General features: G+C 54.2%; 2 protein-coding genes across 17 annotated transcripts in view; one reads left to right on the top strand and one right to left on the bottom strand.

Moving 5' to 3' along the window:
• The first annotated feature begins 2120 nt into the window (after positions 1-2120).
• On the top strand, positions 2121-8300 carry RHOC (ras homolog family member C). Of its 3 annotated transcripts, none has more exons than XM_009001903.5 (5): positions 2121-2170; positions 5350-5527; positions 6062-6182; positions 6492-6622; positions 7722-8300. In XM_009001903.5, the coding sequence occupies exons 2-5, from the start codon at positions 5372-5374 to the stop codon at positions 7893-7895; spliced, it is 582 nt and encodes a 193-aa protein (XP_009000151.1). In that variant the 5' UTR covers positions 2121-2170; positions 5350-5371; the 3' UTR covers positions 7896-8300. The 3 variants fall into 3 exon arrangements, with proteins under 3 accessions (XP_009000151.1, XP_009000152.1, XP_054092639.1); XM_009001904.5 differs by having other exon boundaries at positions 2121-4111; XM_054236664.2 differs by lacking the exon at positions 2121-2170 and adding an exon at positions 4027-4064.
• Positions 8301-8688: 388 nt separating this feature from the next.
• The window catches only part of MOV10 (Mov10 RNA helicase), a 28075-nt gene continuing 14574 nt past the window's right edge, over positions 8689-22189 (bottom strand). For 4 of the 14 annotated variants that reach the window (XM_054236655.2, XM_078332749.1, XM_078332754.1 and 1 more), the window contains 20 exons: positions 22038-22166; positions 20001-20204; positions 19505-19740; positions 19062-19320; positions 17680-17814; positions 16558-16726; positions 15138-15292; positions 14681-14857; positions 14423-14570; positions 13816-13974; positions 13180-13283; positions 12903-13000; positions 12590-12806; positions 11346-11463; positions 10972-11163; positions 10670-10744; positions 9621-9746; positions 9449-9537; positions 9094-9215; positions 8689-9012 (listed from right to left, as the gene is read on the bottom strand). In XM_054236655.2, coding sequence (XP_054092630.1) covers positions 8921-9012; positions 9094-9215; positions 9449-9537; positions 9621-9746; positions 10670-10744; positions 10972-11163; positions 11346-11463; positions 12590-12806; positions 12903-13000; positions 13180-13283; positions 13816-13974; positions 14423-14570; positions 14681-14857; positions 15138-15292; positions 16558-16726; positions 17680-17814; positions 19062-19320; positions 19505-19740; positions 20001-20173 — 2844 coding nt within the window. In that variant the 5' untranslated portion in view covers positions 20174-20204; positions 22038-22166 and the 3' untranslated portion in view covers positions 8689-8920. Of the gene's footprint in view, positions 9013-9093; positions 9216-9448; positions 9538-9620; positions 9747-10669; positions 10745-10971; positions 11164-11345; positions 11464-12589; positions 12807-12902; positions 13001-13179; positions 13284-13815; positions 13975-14422; positions 14571-14680; positions 14858-15137; positions 15293-16557; positions 16727-17679; positions 17815-19061; positions 19321-19504; positions 19741-20000; positions 20812-20907; positions 21164-22037; positions 22167-22189 lie in introns of all 14 variants that reach the window. The other 10 variants (XM_002751234.6, XM_009001901.4, XM_035252481.2 and 7 more) reach the window with 4 other exon arrangements.

Raw genomic sequence — 22189 nt, 5'->3', positions numbered from 1 at the left:
TTAGAAAAGGCCCTTCACTGGCCTGGGCAACATAGCAAGACCCCATGTATACAAGAAATGCAAAAATTAGGTGTGGTGGAAGCTGAGGTAGGTGAATCACTTGAGCCTGGTAAGTTGAGGCTACAGTGAACTGAGATCTCGCCACTGCACACTTGGGCAACAGAGACCTTGTCTCAAAAAAAAAATAAAAAAAAAATTTAAAAAAATCTATACATCACCTTATCTTGAAAACCTCACCTGTTATTCAGGACTGGGTATCCCACAGCCCACACATGCCCCCAATACAGCAGTGACTTCCTATATTATAAGTGTCTACATTAGGAGTCAGTTGGGAGTAACAGTTGAGAAGAGGGACTCTAGAGTTCAGCTGTTTGGGTTATGGTGTCAGACCCAACACAAGCTCTGTAACCTCTGTGAACCTCAATTTGCTTCTCGGTAAAATGGAGGCAGCTACTTCATGGGATTGTTGTAATGTATGTGGACCCAGGTCCATGTTATACGGATTCAGTAAATGTGAGCTATCTAGAAATGGTCTGTATTCCTCATTTAGACTCTAAGTTGTTTGAAGGCAGAAAGGGATCTTTGGAACATACCTCTAGGTTCACCCTCAAGAATTTATTGAGCTGGGCGCGGTGGCTCATGCCTATAATCCCAGCACTTTGGGAGGCTGAGGCGGGTGGATCACGAGGTCAAGAGATCGAGACCATCCTGGTCAACATGGTGAAACCCCGTCTCTACTAAAAATACAAAAATTAGCTGGGCATGGTGGTGCACGCCTGTAATCCCAGCTACTCGGGAGGCTGAGGCAGGAGAATTGCTTGAACCCAGGAGGCGGAGGTTGTGTTGAGCCGAGATCGTGCCATTGCACTCCAGCCTGGGTAACAAGAGCGAGACTCTGTCTCGAAAAAAAAAAAGAATTGATTGATCCAGTTAAGAGGGATCAAACTGCTGTGGACCTGTTTTCACATTTGTCAAATGTCTGGATTGTACTTCAGATATTTAAAGTCTGTATGACTCCTAACATTCATTCATTCATCAAATATTTGTTGAGAACCTATTATGTGCCACTCACTATGCTAGACAACCGGGAAAGGGACAGGTTGGAGGAGCCTGGGAAGTAGCAGAGCTAGGCCACCAATTTGGAGCCAGACAGGCTCGGCTGTATGAATTCTTGCTGTCACAAGTCAAAAACATTTGTGTAAGCCGCTTGATTTCTCTGAGCCTCAACTTCCCTACAGGCAAAAGGGGATGGGTATACTTACCCCAAAGATCTGTGATGGATATTGAAAGGGCTGAGCCGTGTAGTGTCCCAAGCACAAGCCAATAAAATGTTGGTGGACGTGCTCATTCTATTCCCACCTCCTCAGCTCCCTTACAGGAAAAGGAGGTGCGCGTGTAGGTAAATATCCTATGCGCCAAGTCAGATCTAGGCGTGCGAACAGAATTCCCACCTGGGATCCAGAAGCATTTCTAGGAGCGCCCTTTGAGAAGTAGGTAGTTATTCGACTCCTGGAAATTCCAGGCCCGGGGAAGAAAGGGAATTGTGAGGAGGAACGGTGGTCTGGGTCTGAACGGCTCTGAAAGGTCTTCAAGTCTGGGGATGACGTTGAGCTGTACTTACTCTGCAACGATTCTGGGAGCAAGAGGGTGGACATCCCCCCCGCCAACCCCCACAACCGCGCGGGCCCCTGGGGCGTCCCGGGCTGCCCTTTCCCAGCCCCGCCTCCCGCGAGGTCCCAGGTGCGGGAAGGACGGGTAGCCGCTTGGCCACAGGGGGGCAGCAGCGGCCCTTCCTGACCCCACCCCGAGCACCTCTCAACTTTCCCGACGCCGGTCCTCCCCTAGGGGCTGGAGGCTGGGCAGGGGCTGAGTCCACCCGGGTCCTGCTCGCCCCGCTCGCCCGGCTCCTCCGCAGGCCGGGAACCTCCCCGTGGCGCTCCCCGACCGGCAGGGTAGACGCCCCCGGCCCCTGGCCCCGGCCCGCGAAGGGGACGAGCCCCAGCGGCTCTGCGCGGGGCCGGGGCGGGCCGAGCCAAGGGCCGTCCCCGGCCGACCCTCCCCCTGCCGGAACCGCCCTCCCCGCCGCGGCGCTGGAGGAGGGCGGGGCGGGACCCGGGGTCAGTCCGAGCCTCCGGCACCGGCCGCGCAGCTGAAGGCGGCGCAGCGGAAGGTACCCTGGGCCAGGGCTGCGGGCGGCGGGGCGCCCCGGGAACTCGTCCCCGAGAGAGCACTTTCCCTTTCTCGCTCACCCGGAGATCGGGGCGCGGGCGGGGAGGGGGCTTCGGCCCGGGCGTGGACCCCGTTCCCTCCGCGCGGAGTCGGCGTCCGGGTCGGGCGGGGGTCGGGCCGCGTCGGCCCCTCCCCGGGCTGCAGTGGGGGCCGCGGACTTGCCCGCAGGGGCTCTGGCCTCCGGAGGTCCGAGTCGGAGTCCCTTCCCCTCTCCTCCCGGCTTCCCGGAACCTGCCCCGCCGGGCGCAGGGCGAGGGAGCCTCGGCTCAGACGCTGCAGCCCCCGGGGCGGGCGGCCGCAGGGGACCTGGGGTGGGATGGGGTGGGAGTTCCTCCAGGCCGGGAGGGAGTCTTGGCAGGAATAGGAGCGGGATGTGACCTGCCACCGTTCGGCCGGGGCTGGACGCCGCCCTAGACGGTTCCTGGAGCCCGCGTGTGTTGAGGATAAGGGAGATGGGAAGGATCCAACTCGTGTGTGTGTGTGTGTGTGTGTGTGTGTGAGAGAGAGAGAGAGAGAGAGAGAAAGAGAGAGAGAATGAGAGAGAGAGAGAGAATGAGAATCTTCCTCCTCCTTCATACTCGAACCAAGAAACTGTATCCTGGGGTTTGGGGCTGGGGTCCCGAGGCCGAGTTCGCCCTCACTCTGTTTTTGAAGTTGAGAATGCGGTATATCCAGAACGATTCCTTCCCTAGGTTTGGGGTGGGTCGGCAAAGGCAACCGGATCCTCTGGGAATTCAAGAGAGTGATTGGAGAGAGGTCTGGTGTCTCCACACTGTCTTGTTTTGGGGAAGGCCCCAGAAGTTCCAGGCGCCATTCCAGGCCCTGTGTGGGATTCGGTTGCCCCTCTTAAGGGGTCAGTGGGACAGTCCCTCTGGGGCTGCGTCTCATAGGGAGTTGTCCGTGCCATCTTGGCCTTGGGCCTCGTGTACTGGCCTGGCCTGGGCCGCTTGCACTTCTAGCCCAGCCATAGCCTGGAGGGAAAGCGTTCTAGTTGAGCTGGAGGCTCAGGGCCCTTCACCAGCTTTCTGTCCTGTGCCTCCTGCCAGTCTGGTGCTATCTGAATTACCCTGTTGGTGGGACAGCAGTGGCATACTCATACCTGTGACTGACTTTCACCCCAGTAGTGATGGCCTGCCATCAGCACTGCACACCCCAGGTTGGGGCTACCCCAGCGCATCCTTACATAACAGGGCACGGTGAACTAATGGGAGTGGGTGGAGGAGTTGGAAGAAATCTTAGCGTCAGTCATCTGGGTAGAATTCCCAAGGAACCCTCATTTTGGAGGATGGTTTCCATTTCTGGAGGCGATCGGCTGAAATGCCTTCTTGCCTGTCTTTTGGGGAATCCGGGAGAGAGAGCATGAGAATGAGAATCTCATTGTGGCGGAAAGAGTGCAGCTGTGTCCTTTGAACTCCTACAAATTCTCTGCTTTATGTCTGCTGACCAACATCCCAGTTTTGTGAATGTGTGTGGAGGCAAGGGAAGGGCCACCCAGGATCTACTGTTGAAGGAACAGGCCTGGGGCTGGAGTATTCTCTTCCTGAAGGGTAGTGTGAGGTGGTGGTGGGGTATCGGCCACAGAGGAGCTCAGCCCAGTTTGACAGGATGTGGGACTGAGAGAAAAAGCTAGGTTTGGGGCAGAGATCAGGTTACCGGCGCTTTCTCAACTGCTCCCTGCCTGGTTGGTGCTGGGGCTGGCCCTCATTTGTCTCTTCTTTTGGGGCTCCTCCCAGCCCAGACTCTGGCCCCTTCCCCCTTCCCAACAGCCTTGACTTCATCTCAGCTCCAGAGCCCGCCCTCTCTTCCTGCAGCCTGGGAACTTCAGCCGGCTGCAGGTCAGCTCTCCTCCCCAGGGAAGGAGGAAGTGAGGGAAGCTTCAAAGGTGTGATGAACTGTGCAGATGCTCGTCCTTCACCAGCTAGGGGTGGGGGACACATGGAAGCTCGGGGAGCTGACTCCTTGCCCTGAGTCACAGGGAGGGGTGGGCAGGGCCCACGGATGAGCTGGACTGAGGGAGGAAGGGGCTGTTCCAGAGTGGGTGGAGGTGATTCCCTGGTGGATGCTTCTCAGTCGCTGTGCTGTGGTGGATGCGTGGCTCCCTACAGTGTGGTCATTGTCCCCTGCCGGGGGCTGAGTGACCCAGCGTTGCTGGCAGGCCCAGGGGGAAGGGGGAGGAAGGCAGGCTGCCCAAACTCGAGCTGTGGGCACTGCTGGGACTGAGCCTCCTTTGTATGACTTGGGGCTCTGGGGACCGGGCGGGGTGGGCCAGGGAAGCCGGCTGGCTGTCCTCTGTCTGGGTTTCCCTGCTTCTGCTCTCCTTCTCACCACTGAGGTGACATTTTGAAGAGGCACGGTTTTGAGTCACACCGTCCTGCTTTGAGTCACACAGTCCTGCTCTGGGTACTATCCCTGCCGCTTATAAGCCACGGCTCTGAATCTGTGTCTTAACCTCACTGAGCCTTAGTTTCCTAGTTTGTCAAAATGGAAAGTGCACCATCTACCTTTCAGGCATCTAGGGACGGAAGGAGATAATTTCTGCCAAAATGCCCGACAGGGTGCCTGGCACCTAGGGGCTCTATAACTATTCTTCCCTTACCTGCTCACCACCTGGTAGCTTGTTCTGCTACTCCATGGTCTTAGAGAGGGACTCCTCATTTGTGACTTGGCAGGTATGACTTGTGCTGAGGGACAGTCTGTTCTAGATTGGACCTTAGAGATTATTAAACGGTAAATGCATCAAAATCGTGGTAACAAATGAAGTCTGACTTGAAACCCTGATGTGTGAAGTAGATAGAAGATCGCCCCTGGATGTCCCGCATCCCTGAGCAGCTCTCTGGGCACCTGGAGTCCCCGGGCTGGCGAATGGATTAGATTGAAACTCATGTTTTCCAGCTCCCGAGTTGGGGTCATCCTCCACCTCCCATGGCTGTTTCCTTAACCCATCAAGGGACCCAGAGTTTGGGAATTTTTAAGCTCTGTTGCCCCCACAGTTGGTTCTTGGCGAGAACATGCCTGAGCAAGCCCCCTGACCCTTTGCTAGGTGCTTCAGTTTCCAGAGAGGTTGGAGTGGGGCCCTAGAGAAGTGTTTTTGGACTTAATGGCTGTTCCTCAAATCCCCAGTACCTCGTCTGGCAGCCCTACCATGGCTGCAATCCGAAAGAAGCTGGTGATCGTTGGGGATGGTGCCTGTGGGAAGACCTGCCTCCTCATCGTCTTCAGCAAGGATCAGTTTCCAGAGGTCTACGTCCCTACTGTCTTTGAGAACTATATTGCGGACATTGAAGTGGACGGCAAACAGGTGAAGGCAGAGCCCCTCCCGACCCCTCCTTGAGACCCCGCCCCCAGTCACTAATGACCTAGTGCGTCCTTCCCCACTCCTCCCCATGTCCTTGCTTCATTCTCCCTGCTGGAACCAGTAAACGTTAGGGAGTGAATCTGCAGTCTTAAAAAGCCAGGATATACTTTCTGGTTCTCCCTCAGACTGACTGGCTCTGTAACCTGGGCTGAGTCCCTTTGCCTCTGGGTTTAAGCTCCCCCGCCTGCAAAATGTGCAAAATGGGGATGATGGTAAGACCTCCCTCAAAGGGTTGTTGTGAGAATTAACCAAAATAATGATCCTCACAATGGCAACTCAAGGGTCAAACAGGTGTCTTGTATTTCTTTAACAAACTGACCTCATTTATGTTGTGGGACAGTGATGAATGCAATGCCTGGCACATGGCAGGTGCTCGATAAAGATGTTCAGTGAGCCCGAAGGACAGTGGTTTCAGAGGACCTTTGGGTGGCAGGGTTGCGGCCTTCAGGCCAGCTACTCACTGGCCCCGTGTGTCAGGTGGAGCTGGCCCTGTGGGACACAGCAGGACAGGAAGACTACGATCGACTGCGGCCTCTCTCCTACCCCGACACTGACGTCATCCTCATGTGCTTCTCCATCGACAGCCCCGACAGCCTGGGTGAGGGGATTGCAGGAGGGGACTGAGAACCCTTGGAATCAGCCAGAGGTCTCATGCCTTGGCCTGTCTTCAGTTAACTTCAGAGGTGGGGGCGGGGATGCAGGGGTGGGCTCAGGCCCTGTTGGTCTCCTTTACTGTGGTAGCTGGCCCTCCAAGGGCATAGTATTGTTGAGGTTTTGAGCTGTGAAAGGGACCTCATGCTGAATGGCTTCTAAGACTCTGCTATGGGAAGATGACCCCCCCCCCACCCCCCAGGAGCTTTCTAGCTTAAGTGGAGGCACCAACACCTGTTGGGGCATGTCTGCACAGAAAACATTCCTGAGAAGTGGACCCCAGAGGTGAAGCACTTCTGCCCCAATGTGCCCATCATCCTAGTGGGGAATAAGAAGGACCTGAGGCAAGATGAGCACACCAGGAGAGAGCTGGCCAAGATGAAGCAGGTGGGTGCGGCTGCTGGGCGGGAGCCCTTGGGGAGGAAGGCACCTTCTGAGGGGCAAAGGGAGCTTCTCTCGAGCTACTGCTGTGTGTTAGGGGAGACGGTGATCTCTCCTGGTTAGGGAGGACCCATATGGTTGTGTCATCATTATCTGAGAATGAAGTGACTTGTCCAAAGTCACTTGGCATTTTTATTTATTCCAGCTAATTGTCCATTCTGTTTAGAACTGGGACTACTCAGATGATTAAGAAAATTGGCCCTCAGGGAGACAGCTTATGTTTCAGTACCCAGGCTGTGCCATCACAGTGCCCCTGATACGGGAGTGATGGTGGGCATTGTCTAAGTGGCTGGAAGAAGGGGTGAGACCTGGCTTATTCAGGGACTTGTAAGTGGCTCTCTAGCCAGAGGACTAGAGTTTATTAGAGAAAGCTGTCAGGATAAGAACTGAAGATAATTATAGCAAAGTTTCAAACTGGGGAGATGTTAGGCCTGACTGTTAGGGAAATAATTCTGACTGGAGGAGAGTGAGGATGGAGGCAGAGCAGTCAGTCAGGAGGTGGGAAGCACTCATTCAGGCAGGAGAACTGGGGACTGGCAAGGCTGGATGGGAGCAGAGGGAATAGAGATTTTATCTTTTTTTTTTGAGATGAAGTTTCGCTTGTTACCCAGGCTCTCGAGTGCAATGGTGCGATCTCAGCTCACCGCACCCTCCGCCTCCTGGGTTCAGGCAATTCTCCTGCCTCGGCCTCCTGAGTAGCTGGGATTACAGGCACGCACCACCGTGCCCAGCTAATTTTTTGTATTTTTAGTTGAAACGGGGTTTCACCATGTGGACCAGGATGGTCTCGATCTGTTGACCTCGTGATCCACCCGCCTCGGCCTCCCAAAGTGCTGGGATTACAGGCTTGAGCCACCTCGCCCAGCGGGAATAGAGATTTTAAATCACTGGCCCAGAAGCTGCCCAGGGTAGCTGGGGCCTGGGTGCTTTTTGGGTCAGGGCTGGGGGAGGAGGCATGGGTTCCAGCTGCTACACCTAGGGGTAAGGTGGGAGAGGTTCTTGGAGCCATCAGCTTCCTTTGACTCCTCCTCATCTGTCTTCTCAGGAGCCTGTTCGGTCTGAGGAAGGCCGAGACATGGCGAACCGGATCAGTGCCTTTGGCTACCTTGAGTGCTCAGCCAAGACCAAGGAGGGAGTGCGGGAGGTGTTTGAGATGGCCACTCGGGCTGGCCTCCAGGTCCGCAAGAACAAGCGCCGGAGGGGCTGTCCCATTCTCTGAGGTCCCCAAGGCCTCTCCTACATGCCCCCTCCCTTCACAGGGGTACAGAAATTACCACCCTACACCCCAGCCTCCTGAAGGCTCCATGCTGACGGCTCCCTTCTCAGTTCCCTCCTGCCCAGGACTGCATTGAAGTTTCCCAGCCCCAAGGTGGTGGCGCGGGCCCTCCCTCCCAGTGTTCTGGGAGCCAGGCGTTGCCCTTCCTTAGGGCCCCTGGGGCTTGTGCCCCCTTTCATCTTCCCCGAAGGATGGTCACACACCAGCACTTTATACACTTCTGGCTCACAGGAAAGTGTCTGCGGTAGGGGACCCAAGAGTCCCAGACCCCTGGAGTTGTTTTCGGTAAGGGCCTCGTCTCTGACTGCATTTGGTCAGGGGGGCATGAATAAAGGCCACAGGCTCTAACATGTGGCAGCTTCCTGTCTTTCCCTCTGTGCATGGTGTCCCACCTCTTTTCCTGTCCAAGTTGCTTGCCAGCCTGGCCCCCTATCTGCAAAGCAGGCCAGTTGGCCGGCAGGGTGGAGTCTTAGAGCAAAGGATGAGGTCATGCCTGGCTCTTGGCCGAGGAGGCGGGTGAGGGGAGTGGTCTGTAGCAGGGGCTAAACTTAGAAACCTGTGGGTGGCTTCCCTGCCACCTCCCACTGGGTTTCCTCCCCCTGGGTATGGGGGCTGGGTTCCTTTCCAGCTGGGAGGGGGTGTGACCCTGAGCTGGGCTGACAGTCCCACCCTTCCCTACTGGGTCAGCCTGGGGGCTCAGGAAGCTGGGGCCAGGGAGAAGAGACATTATCAAGGCTTTTGCATAGAACAAGATTTTGTTTTCAGAGTTTTCTTCCTCCCCCCTCCCCCCATTGTTAGCAGCTTGATGTGTCATTCTCCCCAATAGGGGAGGGGGTGGAATGGCTTGGGTTGTAAACTCCCTCCCCCAGTCCTCCTGTCCCTTGGAGGGGCAGCTCAGCTGGGTTCTGGTTCAGGGGCAGGCAGGCAGTTAAGGCTTGGCTGGTGTGAGAAGGCTGGGTGCTGTGTCTTCAGAGCTCATTCCTCCACTCAGGCTCCACTTGCAGGGACAGGCCCCCTTCACCCTCCCGCTCCTGGGGGAGGCAGTCGTGTCCGTGGGGCCCTGGAAAGAAAGTACACTTTGTCTTCCTTACCACCTCCTCCGGCACTGTCCCCAACCTGGCCCGCCCTGGCCCAGCCTTACCTGAGGTAGAGGGGCTGAGCTTGCTCAGACCTTGCAGTAAATTCTGTCCCTGTTGCAGGTCCAGTTTGGCAGGGAAGGGACACCCGGTATACCCCCCGTTTTCTTTACAGAACTCCAGGAATCTGTGGGGTACAGAGGAGTGCCAGCAGAGACTGGAGGCTAAGCCTCAGTCCTGTCCCATCTGGGCTGTACTTGCTCAACCTCTGGATGTCGTTTAACTTACAAATACAATAGGGGTGCTGTGAAAATGAGCACATCTGAGGATTAACTGAGCGATAAGCAAGTGCTTAAACAAGATCCGCCGTGGGCATGCGGCTGTGGCCACCAAGAGGGAGAATGGGGTGGGAATGCTCACACTTTCCAGTCGGGGTCATGGCCCAGGAGAAGGGGGTTGCCCACCACGATGAGCAGGGCCTTGGCCCGGGTCACAGCGACATTGAACCTCTGGAAGGAAGAAGTGGTGTGGTCATGGGCAGGAAGGGCCCCGAGCAGGGAAGAAATCCTGCCAGCCCAACCAGCCCTCAAACCTTGGGGTTCTTCAGGAAACCCAGGTTGAAGTCCAGATCCAGCTGCACAAAGTTCTGGCTGCTTCGCACGGTGGAGATGAGGATGACACTTCGTTCTTGGCCTTGGAATTCTTCCACGGAACCCACCTGTGAGGGCAAGAGGCAGGGCCTGAGACCAGCCAGAGGTGTCAAAGGGGTGTCCTACCCCAGGGAGCCTGACTTCCAAGGAGGGCACAGAGAAGTCACTGGGCAGTTGTAGATCAGTGCAGTAAACAAGTGAGTGCCTCAACACTGCCCAGGGAAAGGGGATACAGAGGGGATGGGAGGTAGGCTGTGGGAGCTGGAACCTGAAGGGTGAATCCCATCGAGGGGGGGGAGTCTGTGAAGTGTTCTTTGGAAAGAAAACAGCATTGCAAGGACCACAGGACTCAGAGCAGTGACTTTCAAACTTTCCTGAAAATAATCACTAAGTATCTGTTAAGAATATACAACCCTGGGCCCTAACCCAGACCCCCTGATCAGAATTTCCAGGAGAGAGGCCTCTGAAGTTTTAAAGCTCTGTTTTTCAACCCTGGCTGCACATTAGAATCACCCGAGAAGCTGTAAAAACTCCCAGTGCCCTGGCTCTGCCCCATAGCTGTATGAGCTGGTGGGCGGGGCCCTGGCAGGGGCAGTGGTATTAAAAGCTCTCCAGGTGATTGTTATCTGCATCCAGTGTTGAGACCACAGCCTTACAGAAAGAGGCTACTGGGGGAGGGGGCGGGGTGACAGCATCACATGACAGGCCACGGAGTTTGGACTTTATCCTTAGGGCAGAGGCCGCTAATCTGCCTGAGTCTGAGAATGACAGGAGGTGCTTGTTAAACATGCAGGCTTCCTGATCCCATCCCAGACCCTTAAGCTGGAATCTTCGGGAGTGCGAAGCTTGGGGAGAGCTCAGCTCCACTCAAGGCAGCAGGGGTGGGATGGGGATGTGGGCTGGACTGGAGCGGAAGCTTGAGGAAGTCTCTAGAAGTGGGCGGGTCGGGGCACACAGAAGGCAAGGAGTAGAGTATGGAACAGCCTGTCACCTTCAAGTCCTTGATGTCATCCAGTCCTCGAAGCTCCCTGTCAAGTTTGGTGATGCAGTAACGGATTTTCTCCACCTGGAAGGAGGGGACAGGTGCTTTTCTCATGCCATTAACCTAATGCAAGAGGGAGCCTGGCAGGAGGGAGCTGGGGAACAAAGGGAGGGCAGCTGTCCTCGGTGCTCTTCTGAGATAGGGAGCCAGCAGAGGCCGGAGCTCCAAAAGCCTCTGCCTAGTAGTCGGGATATTAAGGAAGGGCCCTCTGGGGGAGGGGTCCCACCCTTGCTGGTAACCGAGGACCTGACCTGTTTCCGGTATGGGGAGATGACGCCCACGCTTCGGGGGCTCAGGCGGGCTTTGCCCTTCTTGGAGGAGGGGGCCAGGAGCAGCTTCAGGTAAGAAGTCACTGTGGCAGCCTCTTCAGGGTTGAAGAAGGATGGGCTATTGCCCTCACGCTCATCTTTGCCCATTACGCCATGAAAGATGATGGGAAAGCCCTGGACACGGGGTCAGGGGAAACCCTCAGCCAGACCACCCTCTCTATACCCTCCCTTCCCAAACCCTTCCAGAAAATAACAGATCCCAGGCCAAGGTGACAAAGGGAGGGGGCTGTACCTTCAGTGGGAGGGAAATCAGGGTATGAGGTGGGGGCCTGTGCCCCTGCCCTGCTCAGCCTCACCTGTCGAGGCAGGCCTGCCCAGCGGCAGAAGCGTTCTCGATCAACAACGTCAGCACAGGCCTGCAGCTCCCCTTCATAATAGAGCTGGTTAGGAATGTCCAGGATGGTGGGATGAGACCTGGGAGGCAGGAGGAGGAAGGAAGAGCAAGGCCAAGGGTCGGATTCCCCCTGCCCCACAGGGGCCCCGCTCTACCCACTCTGGGCTCACACACATTAACCTTCTGTCCCCCTGGCTTCCTGGACAGCAGGACACTCATCCATAATATCTGCTGCCAGGCACTGTAAACCACAGAAAACAGAACCAAATACGGTCCCAAAGAGCATCTAGTCCAAGGACTTCGCAGACCCATGACATTTAAAACTAAAAAATTACAGGCCCATTGTCAGGTTTCAAATTTACCAAGGACAGTATGAAACCAAATTCTTCTTGACTACCGCTGTTATTTGATGCGACAGTGTGTTAAATCCAAAAATATAAGTCATGATGACACAATAGCTAACATTTATTAAACTCTTAGTGACAGCCTAAAACTCAACTAAGCATTTTCGATGGCTGAACTCATTCACTGAAAGTATACAGCACTTTAATCTGAATACCAATAAGTTTATGAAAAAACTGTATCTTCCTTTTTTTTTTTTTTGAGAGGGAATCTTGTCTGTGGCCCAGGCTAGATAGAGTGCAGCGCCACGATCTCAGCTCACTGAGACCTCCACCTCCTGTGTACAAGCAATTCTCCTACCTCAGCCTCCCGAGTAGCTGGAATTACAGGCCCCCACCACTACACCCAGCTGATTTTTGTATTTTTAGTAGAGATGGGGTTTCACCATGTTGGCCAGGCTGGTCTCAAACTGCTGACCTCGAGTGATCTGCTCACCTCAGCATCCCAAAGTGCTGGGATTACAGGCATGAGCCACTGTGCCCAGCTTCCTCCCTATTTTCCTTATTTCTCCTTGGATTGCCTGAAAACTTCATCTGGGACTGGTACAAGACACATCCTAGCCTCTAAGAACCACTGACCACCCCTTTAGATGCACATAAACCAACTGGTATAGTATGAAACCACTGGCTACGTCACGCAGACAAGCAGCAGTGCTGGGGCTTAAAAGGAGACCTCCTACCTTCCGGGTTAGTCTTTCTGCATCACACAGTCTCTGGGCAACAGGACTGCAAGCCAGACTCTCCAGCAGGGGCTGCTGGGTGTGAAGCATGGGATACAGCAGGGGATGCAAGGGCATGGGAATACCTGTAGTTTCGTAGCAGCTTGGTTATGAACTGGGGGTCATAGCCATCAGGGCCCTTCTTGTACAGGGAGTTATAGGTGAGCAGCCGCTCCAGCAGTGAGTACCCCAGCCCATGCTTCTGGGTCAGTGGGGAACGCAGCACAGGCCCCAGCTGCCGAGGGTCTCCTGCCAGCACCAGCTGCCCTCCTGGATTGCCTGTCTCCTTTACTTCCATCAGCCCTGGGAAGCAGAAGAGGTGTGGGGAAAAAGGTAAGTGGTGCAGCCTCTCTGACCTCACACAGGGTGTACACTTGCAGCCCCACCTGAGTCCCTCACCTGCTATAGCTACCAGACTCTCAGGCTCCATGCAGTGGCCAGCCTCATCGATGAAGATGTGTGTGAAGTGATCAATGGGAAACTGGGCCGAGACCAACCTGGGAGGTGTCAGGCCAGGCAGGGGTCATATCCAGACACCCAGCTACCAAACCTGAATGCTTTCCCAGGCTGGCTCCTCATCCCACCACCCCCCAGAAACCATTCTTCCCCATCTCCCAGCCTGTTACCCCTTTAGTTAAACTTACGATTTAGAGACACAACCACACACACTCCCCACCTGCCAGCCGTGATGAGGGTGGTAATTAAGACCCGGTATTCCTGCAGCTTCTTCTTGGCGGGAAAAACATACTCCCCCTTCTTTGCATCCCAGTTGCAGCAGGGCTGTGGATTGTGAAGGGACCATAGGAATCAGCTTGGCTCCACTCATTCCCACCCAGACTCCGGCTGTGGGCCCCCAGATACTTGTTTTTATTTCTATTTTTTATTGAGGCGGAGTCTCGCTCTGTTGCCCAGACTGGAGTGCAATGGCGCGATCTCGGCTCACTGCAACCTCCGCCACCTGGGTTCAAGCAATTCTCGTGCCTTAGCCTCCCGAGTAGCTGGGACTACAGGCATGTGCCACCACACCCAGCCAATTTTTTTGTATTTTTAATAGAGACAGCCTCACCATGTTGGCCAGGCCGGTCTCAAACTCCTAATCTGCCTCAGCCCCCCAAAAGTGCTGGGGTTACAAGTGTGAGCCATGGCACCTGACCCCCCCAAACGTTTTATCCACTTCCTCACTTACAAACTGAGGCCCTGGGAGGGTCCTGACCAACCCAAGGCCACACAGCAAGTATCAGAATCCAGATCTCCTAGCTTCCTGGCCTCCCCAGCATTCGCCGTTCTTTGGCCCTCTGCACTTCCCTAGTACCTTAATGTCCTCAGGTACCATGCGGATGTCCCTGCTGGGGGCCAGGAGGCGGTAGATGGAGCTGGGAAGGTGGACCCGGAGCCTCTGACAGAGGAGGTCGGCCCCTGAGTTGGATGGAGCGCAGGCCAGGATGTGGGCTTTGGGCAAGTGCTTCACCACCTGAGATACAGATACGCGCAGTGAGGGAGGCAGGTTCCTGAGACTTGGCCGTACTCAGGCTGGGGCGGTGCAAGCCTCTGATGACTGAAATGTGAATGGTGACTCCAAGAGTCACGGAGTGCCCTACCTGTGCAACAGTGCTCCACAGCAACGTTTACCCTAACTTCGTACTCCCCAATCCCCCCTGCCTTTTTTTTTTGAGACAGAGTCTCACTATGTCACCCAGGATGGAGTGCAGTGGCACCATCGCAGCACACTGCAGCCTCAAATACCCAGCTAATTTTTTTATTTTTTCATAAAGACAGTCCAAGCTGGTCTTGAACTCATCGGGCTAGGCCTCCCCAAGTGCTGGGATTACAGGCATGAGCACTGCAGGGGAGTGGGAATGAACCAGGCTTGGTGCTGGGGGAGTCACAGTGCAGGCCCCAGGTTTGTGCTCAGGCCCCACCTGCTTAATGGCCTCCACTAATGTGACGGTCTTGCCGGTGCCTGGAGGCCCAAAGATGATGTAGGGAGCTGGACGGGTGGTGCCCATAACAATGTGCCTCATGGCCTGCAACTGTTCTGGGTTTGACTCCAGACTCCGGTCGTACAGCCTGGCAGAGGGACCAGGAATGGGAACTTGAAGTCATCCAGTGACCCCGAGGCCTCCCCAACTCCTTCCCCTGTGCCCACGCGCCAAGAGGCTCCCTGCCCACAGTCTCACTTGAGTTTCACATCCGAGGGCAGCAGCGGGACGTCTCGAGATGCCACAGGAAAGAGCATGGGCCAAAGCAGCCAGCGCCCTGTCAGCTCCAGGGCGCGGTGCTGGACTCGCAGGGGTTGGCGGTTGAAGGTGAAGTTCACCTTGAAGGTCAGCCCATCTACGAAGCGGCTCAGGAGGCTTTGGGCAGAGGTAGGGAGGGAAGAATTTGTTGTGAGGGGGAAGTGGGCAATAAAGGGTCAGAACCTTCTCCATCAACCACCGTCCCAACCACGTTCCAAGACCTCACAGCAAAGCTCTCTACAAGAGGAAGCCACTGTGGCATCTCAGAATACCCCTGAAGAAAAGTTCCCTGCTCTGCCCTTGGGGTCTCATTTATCTTAGGGAGAAACACTCCTCCTCCCCTGGGGTGAAAAGCCTGTAGATCCTTCCGGCAGCTCAGGGTTCACCCAACACCCACCTCATGGAAAAGCTCAGCTTGACACGGTCCAATTCCACCTTGTGCACAAAGCCCTTATAAGTGATGGGGTCCTCCTGGTGTGTCTCCGAAGACAAAATGGCAAACAGGTGGTCACCCCGTAGCACTGAGGGGCGGCTCTCGGTCACCCCAGGAACCTATGGGGCATGAACACAAGCTTCTATCCCAGGGAAGGACGCTGGAGGGCCCAGCCCCTAGGTTCTCCAGACCTCTAAGGGACAAGGACTGAGACTCGCCTTCTAACCTAAGGCTCAGGGAACTATGCTATCCCTACACCTCTCTCTCCTTTCATGCCAGCCAGAGCAGGAGTCAGGGAAACAGAAAACAAATCTTCCAAAGCTGCACAGAGGTGCCGAGCCCAGGAACCCGGAGCCTCCAGTGCAGCTGCCCCTTGGCCAGCTCAGTTCCTGTTCTGCCTGTAAAAATCCTGTTCCTCAGCTAATCGGGTTGCTAAAAAAAAAATAAATAACAACAACAGAAAACAAGCCAAGCATGGTGGCTCACGTCTGTAATCCCAACACTTTGGGAGGCTGAGGCAGGCAGTCACTTGAGTCCAAGTGTTTGAGACCAGCCTGGCCAACATGGCAAAACCCCATCTCTACACAAAATACAAAACTTAGCTGGGTGTGGTGGGGCGGGCCTGTCTTCCCAGTAACTCGGGAGGCTGAGGTGGGAGATCCCTTGAGCCCAGGAGGTGGGGATTAAAGTGAACCAAGATCATGCCATTGTACTCCAGCCTGAGCACCAGGGTGAGATCCTGTCTCCAAACAATTGAAAACATAAAATAAAATCTTAGCTGGGCACAGTGGCTCCTTCCTGTAATCCCAGCTACTCGGGAGGCTGAGGCAGGAGAAGCGCTTGAACCTGGGAGGCGGAGGTTGCAGTGAGCTGAGAACACGCCATTGCACTCCAGCCTGGGCGACAGAGCAAAACTTTGTCTCAAAAAAAAAAAAAAAAAAAAATCTTGTTCAAAACTCCCACTCTCTGCAGTCATCTTTCCTTGATCAAACTCACCCTGTCATTCCCACCTGCGCTTGTGTATGGAAATCCATTCTCTTGTGTAATTTTGGGCTTATATACACACATTCAAAATCCAAGAGCTAGAAAGAGTTCTAAGAATTATCCAGTCCTGCTCTACGCTTTTCAGATAAGGGAACTAAGCCTCAGAGAAAGCAAGGGACTTACCCAAGGTGGTAGCGAAGCCTGGACCAGAACCCAGATCTTCCCCATGCCCCTGCTCAGACACCTTTGGGCACAGGATGCCCACCCGGCTTCTTTCGGAGGCCTGGGAACCACTTCAACCTTCCTCCTGTTCTGCCCTGCTGTCAGGAATAGTTCTGCCCACAGCCTGTAGCTTGGCTGACTTGAGCCCACCCTCCTCACACTCAATCTGAGCCCTGACCTCCAGCGTGAGCAGCCTGGGGTTCTGGTCCACGGGGTCCCAGGTCATGGGCACCGACTCCAGGTCATAGTGCCGGATATCATGCTCCATCTGCAGCTCCTCCAGGTGCAGCAGCAGCCGCAGCTTCACCTCATAGTTCCTCCACTTCAGGGCTGTCTCCAGCTGGGCCCTGGAAATGATGGTTGGAGGGGTGGGGTGGGGCGGCAGGAATGTGACGGGCCAGACCACCCCTATGACCAGGAGTATGCACCTTCTCCCACCTGAAGCTCTGGAACTAAGAAAGCATCAACAAACAGAGAAGACTAGAGGGACAGAGAAGTGTGTGAGCGTCAGAGGCCCTGAAGAAGGGAGCCTTGGCTCCTGCTCCCTTGGATATCCCTGCCCCCACATCACCCAACTCGTATTTGCATGGTGGCTCTTATGGCCAGAACATTCTCCCCCAGATTCTCTAACTTCCACCCTTACCTCATTCAAATGTCCTTCTCTGTTTGAACATGACCTCCTCACACAGGCCAGGACTAACTGCCTTCCGCAAAGCAGCACCAACCCATCCCCTAACCCGGCTTTGGTTTCAGCGTAGTTCCTTTTTTCTTTTTTAGAGACAAGATCTTGCTATCACCCATGCTGGAGTGCAGTGGCATGATTTTGGCTCACTCACTGTGGCCTTGACCTCCTGGGCTCAACGAATCCTCCCATCTCAGCCTCATAAGTAACTGGGAGTACAGACATGTGCCACCACACTTGGCTAATTAAATTTTTTTCGTAGAGACAAAATCTCACTATGTTGCCCCAGGCTGGTCTTGAACTCCTGGGCTGTTCAGATCCACCTGACTTGGCCTCCCAAAGTGCTGATTACAGGCATGAGCCACTTGCACGTGACCTGTTCAGTTCTTCATAGCACTCATCACTCGATGAAATTCTAACAAAAATGCTCATTGTCCCCCCGTTAAAATCAGCCAGGCCTTCATTTGACTGGTTCATCTTGAATAGTGCTTGGTGTATGTATGGTGCATGCTCAGTAAGGGAATGAATGAACAGAGCCTGAGAGGCTGAGGGTGGAGCTGCCAGGGCAATGCAAAGAAGCCAACAGGGCAAAGACGGGTGCAGAGGAATAGTACTTACTTGATCTCAGCGATCTCCTTAGGGGCAGTGAAGATACTTCTTCCCTGAAGAAGCATGGGGAGCAGCTGCCTGAGGCGGGGAGGTGGGTAGTATGTCCCCAGCGCCATACTTAACTCCAGGTCGTAGCCTTTACCGCTGCAGAATTGAGGGAAGGAAACACAGAAAACCCCTCACCCTCCAAGACTCTGAGAATGCCCCTCTGGGGTACACACAGCATAGGATGCACAAAGCCCTTCTGCAATCCTGCTGAAAGAAGTCAGCAGCCTTGCTCCTAGGTGGGACCATTCTCATTTTGGGAAAGTGCAATACTTGGAAACCTTTAAAACTATTATATAATAAATATTCATTAGAGAAAAAAATCAGATAACAGGTAATAAATATCATTCTTATGATCCACGGATAACAAATGTTAACTTCCAGACTTTTTTCCCTTTAAACTTCGGTGATACATATATATTGCCACCAAAAAGAGCACAATGGTCTGTGAAGGTCCTATTATAGTCTGCTTTTTTTTTTTTTTTTAAAGACAGTGTCTCACTCTGTCGCCCAGGCTGGAGTACAGTGGCATGATCTCAGCTCACTGCAAACTCCGCCTCCGGGGTTCAAGCAATTCTCCTGCCTCAGCCTCCTGAGTAGAGTAGCTGGGACTACAAGAGTGTGCCACAATGCCTGGCTAATTTTTGTATTTTTAGTAGAGATGAGGCTGCACCATGTTGGCCAGGCTGGTCTCGAACTCTTGACCTGAAGTGATCTACCTGCCTCAGCCTCCCAAAGTGTTAAAATTACAGGCGCGAGCCACGTGCATGGCTAGTTTGCTTTTATAACTATTTTGTGAACATCTAGCAAAAAACAAAAAGAGATGTCTGCACATAACCAATGCTTCATCCATATGAAGTGTCCAGCACAGAGAAATCTACGGAGACAGGAAGTAGATGAGCAGTTTCTTAGGGCTGAACGAAGTGGTAGGGGATAAAAGGATCATAGCTTTTTACGGACATGAAATGTTCTAAAACTGACGGTGGTGATGGTCACACAGATCTGTGAATATACTTTAAAAATTACTGAATTCTGTACTTTAAATGGGTGAACTGTATGGTATGTGAATTATCTCAACACAGCTGTTTAAAAAAACAGATGTCTACAATGATTTGCCTGATACTCCATCACACTGGGACAACGCCCACAATTTTCTTCACACTACCCTGAGATCTGCAGTTCATCTGCAACTGTCTTCCTTGACAGAAAAATTCTCTGAAACCCAGAAGAGTGAAGAGCCTGCAGGAAAGGGGGCTCTGGCTCCCAGCTCTGTGCTCCTTCCAAAGCCCTCGCCCACGCGGTTGGGATCCGAGCCCAGCCAGGGCTGAGCTGCAGGGAGGAGTTACCGGTCAGGTCTCTCTCCTTCCTCTACCCGGTTGGTCACCACAGGGTTCCCGGTGATCCGGGTCCGCTTGAAGGGAGTCACGGGCTTCAGCTGTGCAGCCAGGGGGCTGTGAGCGACGGCAGCCAAGAAGCGGGCAATGTAGAATGTGCCGGCTCCTTCTGAACCCGACTCCCCAGGTCCCAGCAGCTCCCAGAGCACTGTGGCTGGGAAGTAGCCCACAAAGCTGGTCTTACAATGGACATGGAGTTCATAGCATTCACCTGGAGGAGGATGGATGAATGAATGGCGGTGGGAGTCCCACACGTTTCCTTATCCTGGACACTCCCCCAGGCAGCCCCGTCCCAAGGCAAGAGTCCACCAGACAGCGCCGGTGCTTCCCAAAGCACCAGCACTGCCTGGGACAAGCCCCTCTCCACCAGCCATTTCCTCTGGAAACCCACTCACCGGGGCCCAGTGGACAGGGCAGCTCCTGGTCTTCATTGTAGAAAGCAAACTGGGGTGTCCGGCAGAGTGGGAAGAGGTGAGTGAGGGTGACAGACTGGGTTCCGCCATTCCGAAGCCTCAGGGTCAGCACCTCTTTGCGGTTCAAATCCAGGCGGATGAGGAGCTGCCCGTCTCGGGCTTCATGGGGCCCCTGGACTTCCACATCCACCCCGTGTTTCCCGTGAAGATACTCAGACCTGGGGAGAAGGGGAGTCAAGGCGGAGCTGGGGTGGGCGCGGTCTGGACTGGGGAGTTACCCTGGGGAAAGTTTTAGGCTTGGGAGGCAGGCAAAGTGCCAGCTGTGTTCAGCAAGCTCGCCTCCTCCCCGAAGGCCAATTCCCCGCCCTTCCCCCACTCCCTGGAGGAGGGGGACTTCCTCCCACTTGTGCGACCCACTCTGTCCTCAGACAGCCCCTTCCCTCACACCCTGCAGGCCTCCGTGCCCCAGCACACACACCTGTCATAGAAGATCTTGGCTAGCAGTGACTTGTGGTGTTTGCTGATATCTGACCCCAGCTTCATTCTCCTCTTTTCTGGCAACCGCACGTCGGCCCAGCGGTCGAGTCTGAAGAACCTGACCCGAGTCTTGGTGACGTAGGCCAGATTTGCAATCTTCATTCCATACAGCATGGAGGAGAAGCCAGGGGCGGGGGTCCCAAAGCTGCCAGAAGCAGAGGAGACTGGAAAGTGAGGCAAGGCAGGGCCTGCAGGAGGCAGGGCGGCGGGTGGGGAAGGGCGTCGGAGGGTCACTCTGTGCTGGACACACCAGCCCTGCTGTGGAGCAGGATGGGGCCCAGAGACAGAGAGACACAGGCTCGGGATCGGAGGAATGTTTCATGTTTTAAGGGAAGGCAATGCGACCTCCCAAGGCAAAATACAGTTGTTTTAAACAGTGGGTTCTGGATTGTTCATTTCTGAGGGGAAAAGCCCAATCACAGGCTGCTGACTGGAAGGACCGAGGGAAAAGAGAGAAAGACATAAAGTTCTTTTTGTGGGGGAAACTGTTTGGGACAGAAAAGAAAATACAAACAACTCAGAAGAAAGAGCTGAGGCTAAGGGGAAGCGGAATGAGTTGATTCAGAGGGGTGCATGTGGGTTCCAGCCCGTTGGTGAGGAGAGAAGGGATCAGAGACAGTACAGATGTCCACGTGTGTGGGCAAGGTGGCTGATCAGACAGCAGTTTCCACCCGAAGTCATAGGGTGCAGGTGGAACCCAAGCAGGAAGGGAAAGGATCCTTCTCCAGAGATCAAATAGCCTGGCTTTGTGCCTAGAGAAGGTGAAGACAGGGAAAACTGGTCAGAAGGACAATAACCTCAAGGCTCAGCGCCTGGAGTTCAGTTCAGTCAATTCAACAAACACTTACAGAGGCCTGTTATGTGCCAGACACTGTGCTGGATGCCGGGGGTTCAAAGATGCAAGAGACTCAGCGCTTGCCTCGAGGAGCACACAGACTGAACACATACATTCCAGCATGGTGCCCAGAGGGCAGCTCATCGGCCACAGAGGGGCTCAGTGCCACGGAGGGACACCGAGCCCAGTCTGGGGGCAGAGGAGGTGTCCACGAAGGCTTCCCCAGGAGGCAGCATAAGAACTCGGTCCTGAGGATGAGTGGGCATTACCTGGGCACAAGAGAGTGCAAAGCGTGAGCAGATGTGAGGAGTATGCAAGAACGTGTGCTGGTACGGGCGGAGGGGTTGCCCCCTTGACAACTCTAGCCAGGTCAGCTCAGGTGACCGCATCTCTCAGAGCCTCACTTTCCTCCCCTATAAAACTGGAGGAAAGCGAGACTTACCTCGTAGGGTTGTTATGAGGTTCCAATGAGATTCTGACACAGCAGAGAACCACTGAGCCAGTGCTTGGCACATAGGAGACCTCAGTAAGGGTGAGCCATGATTAGTATCACATACAGTTTCATTGTGCTAGAGTGAAATGCACAAGGAGGGGAGTGGCAGGAGGAGCAGAGGTGGGCAGGGACCAGCTCATGGACAGTTTTGCATACCAGGCCAAGCCTGGACTTGACCCTTGAATGCCTGCAGTCCTTTTCCCCGCTCTACTGATACCCAGGAGCCTGAGGACATTCCCATGTGCAACATACTTCAGGGACACATTCAAAATCTAGACTCTGACTCAGATTAAGAGGCCCTCTCTTAAAAGCAAATCTTTGTTTATGAGAACTATGGTAATCCCTATTTAACTTTTAAGGCTAAATCGGCATGGACACTCACTAGGGTATATGGTAAGATCATTTATGGTTATGAAGATTTTTCAGGTGCCCCTGCCTGTAACTCTGCCCCTCTCCTTCACCCCAAACAAATGAGACCGGTACAATTTGGAAAACGTTGAATTGGCTATGATTTGTTTTAAGAAGGTAATAAATCATTGGAAAGCATAATAGAAAATGCTCGGTAAATGTTAGCTACTATTATTAGTATTTAGATTAGTAGAAATAGTAGTACTAATAGTAGCAGTAGTATAGGAGCAGTAACAACTTACTTTCAGCCCACGTCAGAGGCTACAGCGTGGTTACAGAACCACTGCGGTTGGTGGGTTTTAAGCAGGGGAGTGGCAAGATCAGATTTGCATTTCAGATCACTCTGGCATCAGGATTGGAGGATGGATTTGCTGGAGGCAAGATTGTAGGCAGG

This window comes from Callithrix jacchus, chromosome 7 (genome assembly GCF_049354715.1).
Source record: "Callithrix jacchus isolate 240 chromosome 7, calJac240_pri, whole genome shotgun sequence".
In the NCBI taxonomy this organism is placed as follows: Eukaryota; Metazoa; Chordata; class Mammalia; order Primates; family Cebidae; genus Callithrix; species Callithrix jacchus.
This window is presented reverse-complemented; position numbering and strand designations above follow the sequence as displayed.